General features: G+C 42.5%; 1 protein-coding gene across 1 annotated transcript in view; it reads right to left on the reverse strand.

Annotated features, from left to right (window-relative positions):
• The window catches only part of TAGAP (T cell activation RhoGTPase activating protein), a 442,394-nt gene extending 427,636 nt beyond the window's left edge, over positions 1–14,758 (reverse strand). The window contains exon 1 of the mRNA XM_069234593.1: positions 14,486–14,758. Coding sequence (XP_069090694.1) covers positions 14,486–14,560 — 75 coding nt within the window. The 5' untranslated portion in view covers positions 14,561–14,758. The remainder of the gene's footprint in view (positions 1–14,485) is intronic.
• Positions 14,759–17,424: the final 2,666 nt, after the last annotated feature.

Genomic DNA, 17,424 nt, shown 5'->3' on the forward strand with positions numbered 1-17,424 from the left:
AGCCCACATGAAGGCACACCTTAAAGAATTGTTACAGAGTGCTCAGGTTTGGAGAGCATTAGAGAAGTGGGAAGGCAGATGGGTAAAGAAAAGAGACAAGAAGAATCTTTAGAAGTGACCAAGAATGTACCAATGAGAGAAATCCCAGGGGGAATTTTTTTTCACGTTCCTTGGAGTAGGAGTGGCATTCTATCATTTACAAATAATTATCCAAAATTGAGGGAGAAGCCAGTAGAGTGGTATCAGCAGACAGACAGGTTTGTGAATCTTGCGAATTGTTTGTGGGAAGACTTGAACCCCTTACTGGAGATAGTGGTTCCAGCTGATTTGTGGGTTGAGTGTAAAAGAGCTGTAGATTGGCCAACAAGTGAACCAGAGAGAGAAAAGAGTACAGGTGCACCATCTCCTGAGGCAACAAAATATTATTATAAGGTGATCAAGTTTCTGAAGACGAGAATTTGCCCAAAAACATTGATTGGCAGAGGATTGACAGGACAGTGCAGGAAGTAAAGGAGTCGATACATGCGTATTATGAGAGATTGTTGAAGGCATTCAAGGAGTACAGTGGCAAGGAAGCAATGGAGATGAAGGACATGCTGCACTTTGTGTTTAGATTTGTGGAAGGGTTGAGACCAGAGATAGGTCAGTTGATTAAGAGTCATTTAATTTTCTGGCAAGAAAGCCGATTGATGAGGTGTTGCAGTATGCAAAATATTGTAGTGACGAGATTGAGTTGAAGCAGAAAAAGTTGAAAGAGAAGGCGAAGGTGATGCAGATTAAGGCAGCTCAAACAGGATGCCGCAGCAGCAGGGAAATGTCATGTTTCAGCCTCAGATGAGAGGTAGGAGTCGTGGAGGCAATATGAATCACAGTCCAGATTTGAATACTGTACTGGTTCAAAATTATGTGCAGGGGATGAAGAAGTAGCTATTGCCTTGTCACATTTGTGGAGCCGTGGGACACTGGAAGCAGAAGTGTCCAACGATGGTGCAAGAGGGTGTTGTTCAGCAAGGTAACAACGTCAATACATTTCAGAAGGTGAGAGGACTGAGATAAATGGGTCCCAATCCAAATTTCCAGAATAATGCGAATCAGATGCAAAATTTCCAGTCCATGCAGCAGGTGCAAATGCCCCGTACACAAGTTTCACAGTTGCAGCCAATGCAGCAGCAGGTTCCCATGGTACCTAGACAACAAATGCAGATACCTCAAGCCCTGATGGAGCAGCAACAGATGATGCTTTCTCAGCAGGTCACAGGTCAGAGACAAGACAGAAATAGTAACACAGTGCACCAATTCCCGTTACACAGTGGTAATGAAATAAATGGTGAATGGATGAGCAACAGTTCCGATGAGGAGCTATGGGCCAGATGCAGCAATATTGCAAATTGCGATTTGCAATTTGCGAGTCCTTCCGACTCGCAAATTGCAACTCGCAATTTGCAATGCAGAACGGTGTCTCAGACACCGTCTGCGAGTCGCTATGGGGTCGCAAAGACCCACCTCATTAATATTAATGAGGTGGGTCGCAAATTGCGGCCCCATAGCGACTATGGGCACTCGCTAACATGGAGGCCTGCTGTAGTCAGCAGACCTCCATGTTCGTGACTGCTTATAAATAAAGCAGTTTATTTATTTTTTTAAGTGTAGCCCATTTTCCTTAAAGGAAAACGAGCTGCACTTAAAAAAAAATCTGAAACCTTTAGTTTTGGAATTTTTTCAGGGCAGGTAGTGGTCCCTTGGACTACTACCTGCCCTGAAAAAATATTTTGTGGTCCATTCACAAAGGGGAAGGGGTCCCATGGGGACCCCTTCCAATTTGCGAGTGGGTTACCATCCACTTCAAGTGGATGGTAACTGCGACACCATTTGCGACCGCATACACGGTCGCAAATGGTATTGCATACCACTGCGAATCGCAAATAGGAAGGGAACACCCCTTCCTATTTGCGATTCGGAAATGCATTTTGCGAGTCGGTACCGACTCGCAAAATGCATTTCTGCATAGAAAACTCAGATTTGCGACTCGCAAACGGCAATTTTTGCCGTTTGCGAGTCGCAAATTGTTTCCTACATCTGGCCCTATGTGTGCTTGTAACTTCCTTGGAGGAAGATCAGAGGGGACCCTAGGTGAGGGGAAAGGTAAGGGGTTACAGAGTCTCATTTCTGGTGGACACAGGGGCTACCCACTCTACCATAAGAAGTCCAGAGGTTCAGAATCTGCCCCTTTCAGGAAGAACGGTGCAGGTTGTTGGGGAAGCAAATCAGTTTTTGACAAGCCCGATTACAGATCCAGTGCAAGTGGAGATTGGCAATTTTCAGGGAGTGCATACGTTTGTAGTCTGTGATTCTAATCCAGTATCCCTACTGAGAAGGGACTTGTTGTGTAAGACAAAGTGTTTGATTACTTGCTCAAATGATGGAATTGAGATCCAGACAAATAATGATGATGAGGAAGACTCAGCCCCAGAAACTGAGTGTGAAGCTACAATTGAGGAGTACCCCTTGACTGAGTTTTTTCCCGATGTTCACAGTGAGGGAGCTTCATTCCGATTTGCAGGGAACAGTGCAAGAGAACGTGTGGAATTTGACAGGGAAAGAAGTGGGTTTGATCAAGGGAGTGGAGCCGATTAAGGTTACCTTGTAGCCAAATGCAGTTTTTCCGTAGCTTCCACAGTACAGCATGCCACAAGATGTCCTGATGAAAGTGGCTCAGATAGTTTGCAGATTTTGTGAAGCAGGGAGTTTTGAAGGAGGTGTTGAGCAGTCCATGCAATTGACCAATAATGGGTTTGAAGAAGCCATGTGGGAAGGTTTCAATTGTTCAGGATTTGAGAAAAATAAATGACGTTGTAATCAAATGTTGTCCCGTAGTGCCCAATCTAGCTGTAATAATGTTCCAGATTCCATGAGATGCAGAATGGTTCACAGTGGTTGATTTGTCTCAAGCATTCTTTTCTATGCCTCTTCATGAGGATAGTCAATTTCTCTTTAGTTTGAAATTCCTGGATCGAGTCTACTGCTGGTGTTCACTTCCTCAGGGGTACAGGGAGTCACCTTCCTTGTTTAACCAGATCTTGAAAAAGAATTTGGAGTCATTAGGGTTGCCTTTTCAATCGACTTTGGTACAGTACATTGATGACTTATTGATTGCGTGCAAGACAAGGGGCGAGTGTAAGTATGACTCGATTGCCCTGTTGAACCATTTGGGAAAGTATGGTCATAAAGTGTCACCATGAAATTGCAGTACTGTCAGAAGGTAGTGAAGTATTTGGGTCATCAAATTGAGAAAGGGTGGAGGAAAATATCCAGGGAAAGGATTACAATGATACTGCAGATAAGTCCCCCAACCACACAGAGAGATGTCACAATGTTCCTGGGAATGGTGGGCTATTGTCGCCAATGGCTTCCGAATTTAGGAGAGATTTCAAAACCTTTGCAGAAGCTGACTCATAAGGATGTCACTGATCCCATAGTGCTAGATCAGGATGAGATGAAAACAATCACTGAGTTGAGAGAGAGTTTGTGCAGAGCTCCAGCGTTGGGTATGCCTGACTACACGAAACCTTTCACATTGTTTTGTCATGAGCATGATGCATGTTCATTGTCTGTCTTGACGCAGGTCCATGTAGGTGCTCATCGCCCAGTAGTGTATTTATCAGCTACCTTGGATCCAATCGCAGCAGCCTTACCAGTCTGTTTGCATGCAGTGGCCACAGTTGGTCAGAGTCTTTCACAATGTGAAGGCGTGGTGATGGGATATCCCCTGACTGTAATGGTCCCTCACTCAATTGAAATTTTACTGACAAGGACGAAAACCCAATATTTGACTGGTGCTAGGTTGACTAGGTATGAGATGAGTATTTTGGGTGCTCCAAACGTGACACAGAAAAGATGTACAGTGCTGAACCCGGCAACTTTACTTCCAAGTCATACTACTAAAATTGAAAAAGAAGAATATGTGGAACATGATTGTCTCAAAGTAAGTGAGTTGCGCACAAAACCGAGACCTGACATTAGAGATACTCGATTGGAAGAAAATAATCAAATAGTTTTTGTTGATGGTTTTTGTTTGAGAGACAGCACAGGGACACTGAGAACAGGATATGCTGTGTGCACAATTACAGGTACCTTAGAAGCTTCCTCGCTTCGAGGGGTGTATTCTGCTCAGGTAGCAGAATTGGTCACTCTTACTAGAGCGTGCCATGTTTCTGCTCGATTGAGAGTCACTATCTATACAGATAGTCAATATGGAATCGGAAGAGTTCATGATTTTGGTAAATTATGGTCGCAGAAAGGTTTTCTGACCTTTATTGGATCACCAGTGAGAAATGGTGATAGAATAAAGGAGTTGTTATATGCAATTCAACTGCATGAAGAAATTGCCATGGTGAAATGCAGTACACATCTAAGTCACAGGGCAAGGTGTCCTTGGGAAATAGATATGCAGATCAAGTTGCAAGGTTTTGCGCATTGAACTGTATATCGTTCAAAGACAAGTGGGAATTGTTACCTGAAGGAGACACAACATGTACGAGTTTTGCATTAAAGGTAATTGACACTTTAGAAGAGTTAAAATCGTTGCAGAGTAACCTTGACAAAGAGAAGAAACGCTTGCGGAGCAAAATGAAATGTGTTCAAAGACAGGATCAATTGTGGGTTTCTGAAGAGGGTCGGTTGGTTTTGCAAAACAGCCTGTTTTCTAAGATGGCAAGGTTCTATCATGGTCAGGCACACATTGGGAGGGATGCCATGGTTCGTCTGTTCAAAATTGATTGGTTTAACCCCAAGTTTAGACAAGCAGCTGAAGCAGTTTACCATCACTGTGTCATTTGTCAGCAATTAAATGAGGGGAAAGGGACAGTGGTTAATTTGAACCACATTGGAAGAGCAAGAGGTCCATTCAGCAGAATGCAATTGGATTTCATTCAGATGCCTGTGTGTGGAGGTTTGAGATATGTGTTGGTGATTGTGTGCATCTTTAGTCACTGGATTGAAGCGTACCCTCCCCAAAGAAATGATAGCCTCACTGTAGCAAAATTGCTGCTTAGGGAACTGATACCACGCTTTGGATTTCCGATCTCTTTAGAATCAGATAAGGAACGCACTACAATAATAAGGTGATTAAACTATTGTGTGCAGCACTGAACATTGAGAAGAAGTTCCATTGTAGTTACTGCCCTGAAGCATCAGGACTAGTGGAGCAGATGAATGGTACTTTGAAGTCAAGCATTATGAAAATTTGTGCAGCTACGAATCTGAAATGGCATGATGCATTGCCTTTGGTGTTGATGTCAATGAGGAATACATGTGACAGGAAGACAGGATTGTCGTCCCATGAGATTCTCATAGGCAGAGCAATGAGGTTGCCAGCAGTTCCAGCCAATGCACTTGTCAACATTACAGATGATATGGTGTTGGATTACTGCAAGGGTCTGGCTGATGTAGTCCGCTCTTTCCCTCAGCAGATGGAGGCCACCACACTGCCACTGATCCACGATCCAGGGCACAACCTAAGAGCCGGTGATTGGGTTGTTATCCGAAAGCATGTGCTCAGGACATTTTTGTTGCCTCATTGGAAGGGGCCGTACCAGGTGCTCCTAACGACTATGACAGCAGTAAAGTGTGCCGGGATCCTGAACTGGATTCACGCAAGTCACACGAAAAAAAGTGGCATGTCCACTGGATCATGAAGAAGAGTACCAACAACTTTGAGACAAATTACAGCACCGGAAAAGGAACAAGGAAGAACTGAAGCTGAACCCGAGCTCATTGAGGACGGTTCCATCACTCCTGTGGGAGACGAAGGTGGAGACCTCCAGGAAAGTGCTGGAGAACCTATCTCAACTGAACCAGCAGGAGGACCTAATGTAGAGGGGGCTCTAGGGCTCTACCAGATGCAGACAATTCTGAAAGGCAAACAGAACAAGTGCCAGACCAAGAAGGGGAGGGAGTTGAGCTGGATCAAATCCAAGGTGGTCCGACTCCTCCTGAGCCAGTTGCAGGTCCGTCAAGAGAAAACATTACAGAGAAAGAAAAGGATTCAAGTTCAGTCCTGAAGAGAATATTGACAGAAGGTTCACGAAAAGGAGATAAGTGGCCGAATTCACAAGTGGAGAAAAGAAAAAAATTGATTGTCGAACCAACAATAGAAGAAGAAGTAGATACTATAAGAAAAGAAGAACTAAGTGAAGGAGAGCTGAATGGTGATCAAAAGTTGAAAAGAAAGAGAATAGCAAGTCGAACATAAGCAGGTCCTGAATGGGCATATGCAACTCCAAACGAATGGCAGCAAGAGTTTACGTCTTTTTGTTTTGATAGGGAGGTTCCAAGTCAATATTTTGAAGTAACATGAAAAAGATTGATGAACTGAACTGTTGAAACAATCTCAGAAATAATTTTGAGAAAGAGATGGTTGAAAGTAACCAGAAAATACATTAATAACCTAATTTGACTTTTGTAATCTGATTTTGACAAGCTGCTGAATGATTTTGGCAAGGAAGAAGGGTTCCTGGAATTGAAACTGAACTGCTGAAAGAAGAATTGTCTATTTTAGATTTTTGCTGCAAGTTTTTTAAGTTACTTCTGCTTTCTGATTCTTTACAGATAATGACTGATTTTGATAAGCAGGTTAGGCCCTGTAAAGATATAAGTCTTGGGTTGGCAATTATGTGTGGAATATTGTTTATAGTATTAATTGTGGGAATGGCTGTTCTTGATGTGAAAGGAACCAACCATACTTCTGAGACTACTACACTAACAGCCCCACCTGGGACATCTTGTTTGGGGTCAAAGGCAACAAGTTTTTATGTTTACTTTGTCCTTGGGACAAGTAGACCCAACCCTCTACAGCACAAACTCTTTGGCTGCCTGTTTACAGAGAGTGGAACTCTCTGTAGTTGAGGTAATGTTTCCAAAAGATAATGCTGTTCCAACTTGTATTTATGGTTCATTATTTGAAAGCCTTCATTATTAGGGTGAGTGCTGTAAATAAATGTTTTAAAGTCACACTTCACTACTGACGGTTCCAGTACAAAAAAAAAAATGTGTATACACATGTTTGAAAAGTTTAGGCTATGAGGCTTAGTATAATGCTCCCAGAATGCTCTCTGATTAGATGCAAATGAAGTGTCATTTAGTAAAATGTGTTGATGCATGCTAGTATTTCCCAAAAATATTTCTAATGGAAAATCAGTGTAACCATTTTCAACACGATTATGGGAAGCATGAAAATAAACAAACACTGACAAAGCCAACTGATCTGACATATTTTTATAAGTCTTTTAGTTTCATCAATGCGTGTCTTGTTTTGACATGGCTTTTGTAACACTTTATTGTTGTGGGAGCTACCAGGCCCTCAAAATTGTAACAAACACTGGCAAAAAGAAAAAAAAAGTTTTTGAACTCTAAAAGCACACGTTGCCACCAGTGGCATAACAAAGGCCCCGCAGCCGCCCTCCAGGGGGCCCCTTCAGCACAGCACCTGCCCTGAGTGAGTCTGGAGAGGGGGCTCCTCCATGTTCTTTGCAAAGGGGCACCCTCCAGTTTTGTTACGTCACTGATTGCCACTGTAGTTCCCGACACTGAACAAAACTACTTTGTGTGCCAATATGCTCCTTGTGGAAGAGCAGAATGCGATCACTCACAATAAAGCCAGCCAAAAGAGAGAGAAATAGAAGTTTAATAAAAACAAAATGTCTTTGTTAACACCAGACCTAATTAGGGACCAAGACCCACATGTAGGTAGCTTTTTGCATGTCGCAAACAGCGACTTTCTCTGTTTGCGACGTGCAAAAAGCACACTGTGATGCACAAACCCAGTTTTGCGATTCGGTAACCTGGTTACTGAATCACAAAATGGGTTTGCGACTCACAATTAGGAAGGGGTGTTCCCTTCCTAATTGCGACTCGCAGTGCAATGTAGGATTGTTTTGTGACCGCGAACTCAGGCGCAAACCAATCGTAGTTTGCATCCATTTCAAATGGGTGCTAACACTTTCGCAAAAGGGAAGGGGTCCCCATGGGACCCCTTCCCCATTGTGAATGTCACTGTAAACATTTTTTCAGAGCAGGCAGTGGTCCTGCGGACCACTGCCTGCTCTGAAAAAATTAAACGAAAACGTTTCATTTTTCGTTTTTGTAATGCATCTCGTTTTCCTTTAAGGAAAACGGGCTGCATTACAAAAAAAAAAAAACTGCTTTATTGAAAAGCAGTCACCAACATGGTGGTCTGCTGTCTCCAGCAGGCCACCATCCCTGTGAGACCCACCATTCGCAAGGGGGTCGCAAATTGAGACCCACCTCATGATTATTCATGAGGTCGGCATTTGCGAAGCCCTTGCGAATCACAGATGGTGTCAGGGACACCATCCTACATTAGGATTTGCGAGTCGCAAATTACAAGTCGCCCTGACTAGCAATTTGCGGGTTGCAAATCTGAACCTACCTACATGCGGCCCCAAATTCTTAAAGAAAGTCACAAAAGTGCACCCATGGTATCTGTCATACCCCTATAAAATATTTGTGAACTGTATTTTAGCATGGGTAAATACGCATGTGTAGATTTGCTCATGTGAAAATCTATTGAGCATTTGCAAGTTCATTTTCCCTCCAGCCACTTTCTTCCCAACCCTGGAAGAAGTTCTAATTCTGCCATTGTCAGGAGTAAATTTCCAACCTTTCTTATTATGGGCAAATATTAGAGAGAAGCTGGTGAAAATCTTTAAAACATGCAGGTTAGTAGGTTTGCGGACTCAAAGGCATTCCAGTCCTGGAACTATTGCTTACTGCTTCCTCCAGCCCCAGTATGCAGATCTGCAGAAAGGTGGCAAAATAAGGAAATTGCTACAGTAGGGATTGAAACTGCAAGTATTCAAGCCCTACTATGGTAGTAGCCCTGGCATAATCAGAGAGGCTATTATCAGAGCTCTTACATAATGAGATTGCTGCCATAATTTGTCGCCACACTACATGGCACCAAAGGGACAAGTAGATCTTTTTACAGGACAAGTAGATTTGAGAAGCAACCTGTCCCCTGGACAAGTAGATATTTTAATAAATTCCACACCCCTGGGCTGTAGAGGAATTTAAGTTAGATGACAAGTATTTGCATGATTATACTAATGTGCAAGGAGAACATTCTTCTAACGTTTTCTATCGCTTGTTGAGTGAGTATGTTGAAACTATGGATGCAAGGGATTGTCTTGTGTGTACACAGATTCCTTCATCAGTCGAGGAAGGAGTGACTTACCAAAGTCTTCCACTAACGTACGGGATAAGTTGTAGTCTGTTACTAACCAGGGTCTATAACCAGGAGGATATTCAGGATTTCTACTCTAACAATGATGTAGTGTTTTCGTTTGTTCCTATTATTAGGTATTTGAGTAGTGTAGCTAAGGATAATGACATAGTATTAGTTGGAGGATTCTTAGAACCTATGCTAACGTTTGGTACAGCTTATGCGCACAAAAATAACTTGACATGCTTGGTTACACCTTTAGAGAAGAGCTTCCTAGATCATACTGATGACAGAAGAAAGGCGTTGAAGGAGAAATTAGGAAAGGGCTTAGAGAAAGGGGCTTACAGGAATGATTATGCTTATAGTGCAATTAAAACCCATGGAAATTAACTTTAGATGCACTACACGTAAGGAAGCTTTGTATGTATAGGCCAAAGTCGCGCACTGACACTTTATTTGTGGGAACGAGTGAATGTAGGCATGTTTTTTTGTGTCCGAGTAAAAGGACATTTATGTTGAATGGACAGGACCCTGTGATTCCTGGGATATATTATATTTGTGGACTCAATGCTTATTACCGTCTTCCAAGAGGATGGTATGGGACATGTTATTTGGGGATAGTATTCTCAAAGATTTATCAGATGGAGGATTTGAAAAAGTTTCCGAAAGTGACTGAATTACATCATAAGAGACAGAGGAGGGAGTCCGCTTCTGCGATGGTGGGAGATATATTTGGTACGGTGATTCCATCAGTGAGAGTCATCCTGAATTCAATCAAGAATCGAAAGTTGTCTACTATTGTGGATAACATGCTGACAAATTTTTCAGGGGCCAATAGAGCTATGACTCTTCAAAATCGTCTTGCTTTAGACACTCTTTTAGCGAAGGATGGCGGAGTCTGTAAAATGATTAACTCTAGGCATTGTTGACTGATTCTGTTTGCTGGCCCATACCGTGGATAGGTAGATATGACAATATGACTGAAATTTATTTTTATGCCTTTTCTTTCTAGGTACCAACTGCGCTGTTTTGATAGTTTTCCTAGCTATATGTTTTCTAAAATTGGGCTCTAAATTGTTTTGCATGTAGCCCCACATGCTGATGCTAATCTGGGTTAGTTGAGGCTAGCTACATGATGACTGACAGTTTTGCAGGGACAGATGTTTGACAAGCTATCTTGCCGAATTCTATGTATCACATAATATATTACAGCTGATTTTGCTATTGATTTGCACCATTGCCTCGGAATGTATTCTGATTCAAGCTTTGGTTAGATTGCGTTTCTTTCGTCGCTTTGATCAACCAGTATTTTTCTTATATGTGTTTCATTTGATTTTAAGATTCATCTACATGACTTTAGCATTGTTAATATAAGGGAAATAGGATTACTAAACTTTTACTAAAGGTGGGGTTATTCATGGCAGAAATGTCATGGTGTGTGACAATTATCGACTCCATTGATTATTGATTATTAATTTGACTAATGCTTATTGATTACTGTGTATTGAATATTGTTTCTGTTCTGGAGCTATGGTAAGAACATCTTAAACTAGTCAAAAGGTTAATCGACCTATATGCGTCCCCTTGTAAGTTTATTTATTAAGGGCCAACTCGCTAACAGTTTCACTGTGCTCAAAGCTTTGCTCTTCTCGAGTCACATAACCTGCGTCACACTCATAGCTTTCCAGAGTAAATTAAACAGAACATTGCACACACAATCAGTATGTCACAGAAATTCCATTTAGTTGAGGATCACCGGGCTCACTACCATCCACCAAGATACACCTACCTTAAGGAGAATACATTAATAGCTCTGATCATACGTCCACCCTAACCCAAATATGCAAGTACTTGGCTATTACCGCGCCCAACAGCACTTACCACTACCACCACCTACTTAAACATCTGTCAGGCAATGGCCAAACACAATAAGCGAGATGATGCACACCTTTTATGCTTTCTGTAAATTAGCCCGTAATACTGTCGTACTTGCAATATTCACATATCTGAAGTTTTATTTAGTTTGTATTTGTCTGGTCTGAGTAAACAATAAATGGGGTGTGATGCATCAAATGTAAAATGTACTGTGCATTCCAAACCTGAACGGCCAACACCAATCTAAAGGTTGTGACCAAAATCTGTCCCACTACATAAAACAATCGTGGCTCACTTAGGGCGGCCCTTTGCAAGTGGACTGGTAATTTAAGAGGGAGATACTAAAGCCTGAGTTATCGATTCCAGTGGAATCTCCACCTCAGATAGCATGCATTATGAATTCCCAGGCCCAGATCCGGTAAAAACGGGGTGCCTAAATTACAGCATCCATTACCACATGTGGCTCCCTATTCTGGCCTTTTTTATGTATATGTTCTTCTTGCTTCTAGTAGGGGTAAATGCTTCAACAGACCAATTAGATTGTAATGAGTGTGATCCCACCACTGGTAAAGTTCAAAATCGAGTTAAGTGATATCGCCCGTAAAAAGATCCTATTCCGCGTAGCTCATAATGTGGGCATTGTTTTGCTTCCAATCTTTTTCTTGGTTGTGCATGTCTCAGTCTCAGTGCCTGCGTTCTGATCTGCACATCGCCAAGGCAAGAAAAGAGTGACAACGTTACAGGTTTATTCTTGGAGATCCTTTCAGCATCTTCCTTCTTTGTCACTGTTCTGTCTCTTCCTATATATCACTGTTGTCAATCAACTTTCTTCCTTCGCGCCGGGCTAGCAACGAAGGTGATAGTTTGGTAAAATCGACCCTAATTGATGCCTGGGCTTTGCCTTCCTCTAATTTTAAATGTTCCCAAGAACCACCCACACAAATCTAATTTGGACTTTATCTGTTGGTTATATGATTCAAAAGTTGATAGATGCACTTTTATCCGTGGAAATTAAACGTAGGCCCTGGCGCCAGAAGGGCCCCACCCGTTCGTGTGGTAGGGGTCAGATAAGCCCGAAGTCTGTATTTCTCTGAGTTTGCCTGATGGTGTATTTGGTGCTGACAGTTGGATATTTGCTTCCCTGGTGGTGGCTAATTTTAGAGATCATCACAATTTTTAGCAGGTGCTGGGAACATCATTGTTAAATCTTGGTGCAGATAGCTTCAATTGTATTAGGACCTCATGTTAGCAATTATCAAAAGAGTACAGTAAGAAGGAGTACAGAGAATATTAGACCCCTTCAGCCATTGACTTAGTTGTGTTTTTCACGGTTTACAATGGATTGGCTGGCTTGTCGAACACAGTAATGGAATTTTGAGGATGATGTCAATGTCCCTTTGATGTGCTGTTAGTTTTTGGTGATAGCTGCAGATGTGACATTCAGCTGTGATTGTTCTTTTATGGATTTATTTTGCTGACACAATGACATTTCAAGCGCAAGTTTGTGGATTTATTAGGGAGTGAGTGCTGTTTGGAACCATTAGGCCTCGGAACAGTGCCAATCATTTATCTCACTGGCACAGTCATTCATTTCACTTTGCTGTCATTACAACATGTTGAACATGCAGCTTTTTTGTTCACAACATACAAGCATATAGGCTCTCTTAAGGATGGGATAAAACCCAACACATAGCCCGACTGGCAGACATACCTAAAAAAGATTGAATGTAAAAGTAAGTCGGACGATCGTCCGCCACAGACTGATGCACTCCACCCTCCTAATCCCTCTCGGACACTGGAGCCCATGCATACACCCCCCTCACGACATCCACCCAAAGAAGAAACTCACACAGGACACAAAGCCAAGTTCCCGCTTAGACTTTATTTTCTCTTTCTCCTTTTCAGTTAACTTTATTGGGATACAGTACTCCTGATACCACGACGTGACTTGTGAAGAATTTTTGATGTTTTTAAATGTTTCTCCCCTTGGCTCTCACAATCGAACGTAATAATTGTTAAAACCGTTCAAATGTATATCGGCAATACTTCTTGACAGATGCTGCATTTTGTATTCTGAATGCGTTCTAACCTAAATGTGTATTCACTGATATGTTACGACCAAAAAACACATAAAAAACGATGGGATAACACCAATGGTTGCTTATCACAACTATCTACTAAGCAATATTTTGCTATGTATGACTTTTAAGCTACTTATAGCGCAAACTTCACCTTCTGACGCCTTTTTTGTTACAGCCTTCTTTGAGGATACAGTGTAACTCGGCTAATACTGTCTGCAAAAGAACACATTCAGTTTCCATAATGTTGCAGCCCAGATTGTGCACACACAAAGCAACCCGACTATTACCAAACAACTCTACTAACAAAAAACTAACCTATTGGCTTTGACAACACTTCTTAGTTATGCCGCTTCAAGCACCCTATAGTAACTCCACGTACGTAACCTTTGCATGGCACAGCACTAACAGCATTTTAATCTTTATTTTCTGTGCTATCATAGAAGCTGTACCCTCGCTGCTTTCTTTGAAACAGATGCCTGTTGTTCACCTGCTTGAATTACAGGAGTGACACCCCCTCTGAAATATAGGGCAAACGTGCAAGGAAACAATGGCTTTCTGTAATAAATGGGGCACTGTTCTTTGTTCTCCACATGGGCAGCCATAAAGATCAATAATAAAATGTTATTTGCCACTAGAAAGTTTTACACGCGAGCCTCCAGTTTCTCTTATAGTGCAGCATGTACCACGTTTCTAGGCAGTTTTGTTCAACTTCACAATCCTCCCAAATCACAAGGGGACATTCATTCACCAGCAAGCAAAGGCGCTTTCTATGTGTATGCGTCAGCATCAGTCTTCAGTTTCATTGTACTTTGGTGCACGTTCCCCGCTACAGATTACGAGCATTAACGTTTTGGTAAGAAACACAGAGCAACCGAACCGCAAAGGAGCCATTTGTAAACGTGGTAGAAAATGACAAAATTTCCTCAGTAAAAATCTGAATTTTCCCAATTTCAGGTATATAGTCTAGGAAATAAAATAACATACACAAAAATAACTTCCGGTCTTGTGGTTCTGGCGTATACATGACACAACACAGTAAGCAAGATACAGAACAAAAGCACATACTGTATAAAATACGTATATCACATTTGGATTATAATGTACATAAACTCTTCGTGCAAAGTGCGTTTTCTGAAGTTATTGTTTTCGCCATAGAGCAAACTGCGACACCAATAATAGTTTTTTTCTTTGCTTGACTGTTTATAGATGGGTTTTTGCTTTGATTCCCTGCAAGGTGCTCGTCGCACGCAGCGCGCGCAGAAGGAGCTCGAGACGTAAACGCGTTACTCACTTGGTTCCGTGGGGTGCTGATAATGCCGTCATAGCTGCCCCTCCGGGCCGGGCTCCCGAGCTGAGGCGCAGACATCCTGGCCGCTGATCCCACGGCGCGAGGAGCTGAGCTTACAGGCGCATGACCAGTCTGGGAGTGCGAGAGCACCACACTTCACTAACCATTACATGCAGCGCTAATGAGCGGGAGGTTCCGAGCAGCAAACAGACACGCACACACGGAGGCGGTCACGGCTTAGTCTGTCTCACCGCTAGTTCGAAAACATCGAAATAGACTTTGAATCAGCAATTTATAATATTCATCAAATACATATTCTCTCTGCTTTGCTGCTGTGGTTTGTGCAAAACAAATTAATGCATAGTACGCGCACCCGTGTATTTTTTTCACAGATATAAGAAGACACGGCTGGTGTTAAGAGGCTGTAACTTGCTTTATTACATCATCAGCAAACATCTGCAGCATCACGTGAAAACAGTTGCCATGTGCCCAGTGATTTGAGTATACATTTTGGCATGTGAGGCATAAAACAATAGAGACTTTAGGACCAGATTCAAGTGGTAGCACATTTTGTACAGGTTCAGGCTCGGAGTCACCTATAGGGCAATGAGGCAGTACCCGAAGGGCTGGCCTGACAGGTCAGTGTGTGGACCGGTTTTGTAGCTGGTTGCAAGCCTGGTTTTTGGTCTGGTGAGCTGGTGATTACTGTTTAATAACCTATTATTTGCACAAACATTGCCTGCAGCAAGCACAGATACACCAGTCTCACATACATTGCAAAACACATATGCAGGGTCTTTTTACAAGACAAAAACTGCACCAGTTTGGAAATGTTGGCCACTTTTTCAGCTATCTGATTCACTAATGGTGGCCACTTTTAGTTTAGTGTTCGGGCCTATTTTCTGTCCTAGTGCACCATGTAACGCTTGACAACATGGCAAGTGTCAACATCCTGAGCAGCTTGGCATTTTGACTTTGGTTTGAACAGATTTTTATAGAGCACAGCTACCCTATATGACCTTTAGGTGCCCAAGACAGTGAGAGATTAGATGGGGTTGGAGAATTAAAGTCACTGGAAAAGTCAGGTCTTTAGTCCCTTTTGGAACGTTTTTTCCTTTGGAGAATGCTGAATTGCAACTGGAAGAGAGTTTCTGAGGTTAGGGGCTAGGTAGTAAAAGGAACATACTCCCTCTATATTCTAGGAATTCTTTCTAGGTATGAGTTAGATCAGTGCTTTAAATGGAAAAATAGAAGTGCAGGTACTCTGTACCAGAGTACCTGCTTGTTTCTGAGAAGTGCCGGTACTCTCCAATTAAAAGTACTACGTTTTTCTTGAGATGTGCCGGTACTCTCCCTCTCAAAATAAAAAAGTGCCGGTACTCAGTACCGGACAGTACCGGCCCATTTAAAGCACTGATTTAGATAATCTTAACACCCTGGGAGGACTGTAAAGTTCCAGTAGTTGTCTTAAGAAGATGGGACCTGAGTTGGTAATTGCCCTGCATACAAAGTGTAGCGTTTTCCAATAAACAAGCTTCCTTTTTCTAATGCCATTGTCAAATGATACATATCTTTTGAGTAATATTATTTCTTTAAATAGTGGCACCCTGGGAATCCACAAGACTGTCACTAAATACACAGGCATAGCCATCTGTGGTAAAGCAAACCAGAGACCTCACATTAATGAAGATACCATGACATTGGCATCTCCAAGATAGAGCTAGAAGGCTAAGGCAACAGCATGCCCCTCTTCACCTCAAGCCAATTGGAAATCAACATCACAGTCAGTTTAGACCAATTTTAAATTGACAGCAGGGGCCACAAGTTGTCCATGATATTTTTTTCGTATGCATTTTTGGCCAAATTGAAGCCCTCCTATGACCGGATCCCTCTGTATGACGGTGGAAAATTGCCAATGAGTAGGAGACAGATGACAGCAGAGACAGAGAGGACTGAATGGGATTCACCTGGCCTTTCCCACTGTGAAACACCCCTCTGGTGTGTCTAGATAGTTGAGACTCCTACCTCCCTCCTTTCAGAGAGTCATTTATTATTTGGAATCTAGAGTCAACCAGAAAATTGAACCTCAGGGAAAGGCATATTGAGCCTGCAAGGGAAGCCTCCAAGGCCTTCTTGGTGTAAGGCAAAATATGTCCTAGTGTGTTTGAACCCTTGATGTGACTAAGGCCCTGACCTCACTAATATGTATGGTAGCATCCTCCCATAATGTGTTTGGTGTTTGATGTGTACCCTGAGTGGGCAAGGATATGTCCAGTCGTGGGTCCCTTGCTCACTGTGCTACTGGCACCTTGCCCCAAACAGGGCTAAAGTATTTGTTGGTTTGCTTGCCCTCTGGGTCAGAGTAGCTTGCTTTGCAGTTTGGGCTGGTCTGTTCCTTTGGAGCAGGAGCAAGACTGCTTTCCATATGACTTGGTCTAATAGGATGTGGCATGTTGGGCAAAAGAACAATCGGTTAGAATGCTATCCCACATGTTTGCCAATGGCTAGATTTATTGCAGGTTTCCTCCCATCACCTTTTGTGTGTTTGATGTAGCACCCTAAGTGACCAAGGGTATGCCCAGTCGTGGGTCCCTTGCTCAGTGTGCCACTGTAACCAATTTACATCCAACTAAAGAGCCTCAGTCTGGGCCATACTGGTCTTGGGTTGCATTGGTTCCTGTTCAGAGAGGTCCTAGCTTTGCAGCTTATGTTGGCCTGTTCCCATTGCAGCAGGGCCAAGACTGATTTGCATGTGGCTGGGTCTAATCTAAGGTGGCATGGTGTGCAAAAGAACAATGGGTTTGAAAGCTTCTGTAAGCTATTTCCAGCAGCTAGACTTATTGCAAGCATTTTCCCTTTACCTTTTGTGTGTTTGTTTAACTAGTCAGGGGTACAGGCTACATTTTGCTGTTGTGTGTTAACTCTTCTCAGTCCTTCCTAGT

Source organism: Pleurodeles waltl, chromosome 5 (genome assembly GCF_031143425.1).
Source record: "Pleurodeles waltl isolate 20211129_DDA chromosome 5, aPleWal1.hap1.20221129, whole genome shotgun sequence".
In the NCBI taxonomy this organism is placed as follows: Eukaryota; Metazoa; Chordata; class Amphibia; order Caudata; family Salamandridae; genus Pleurodeles; species Pleurodeles waltl.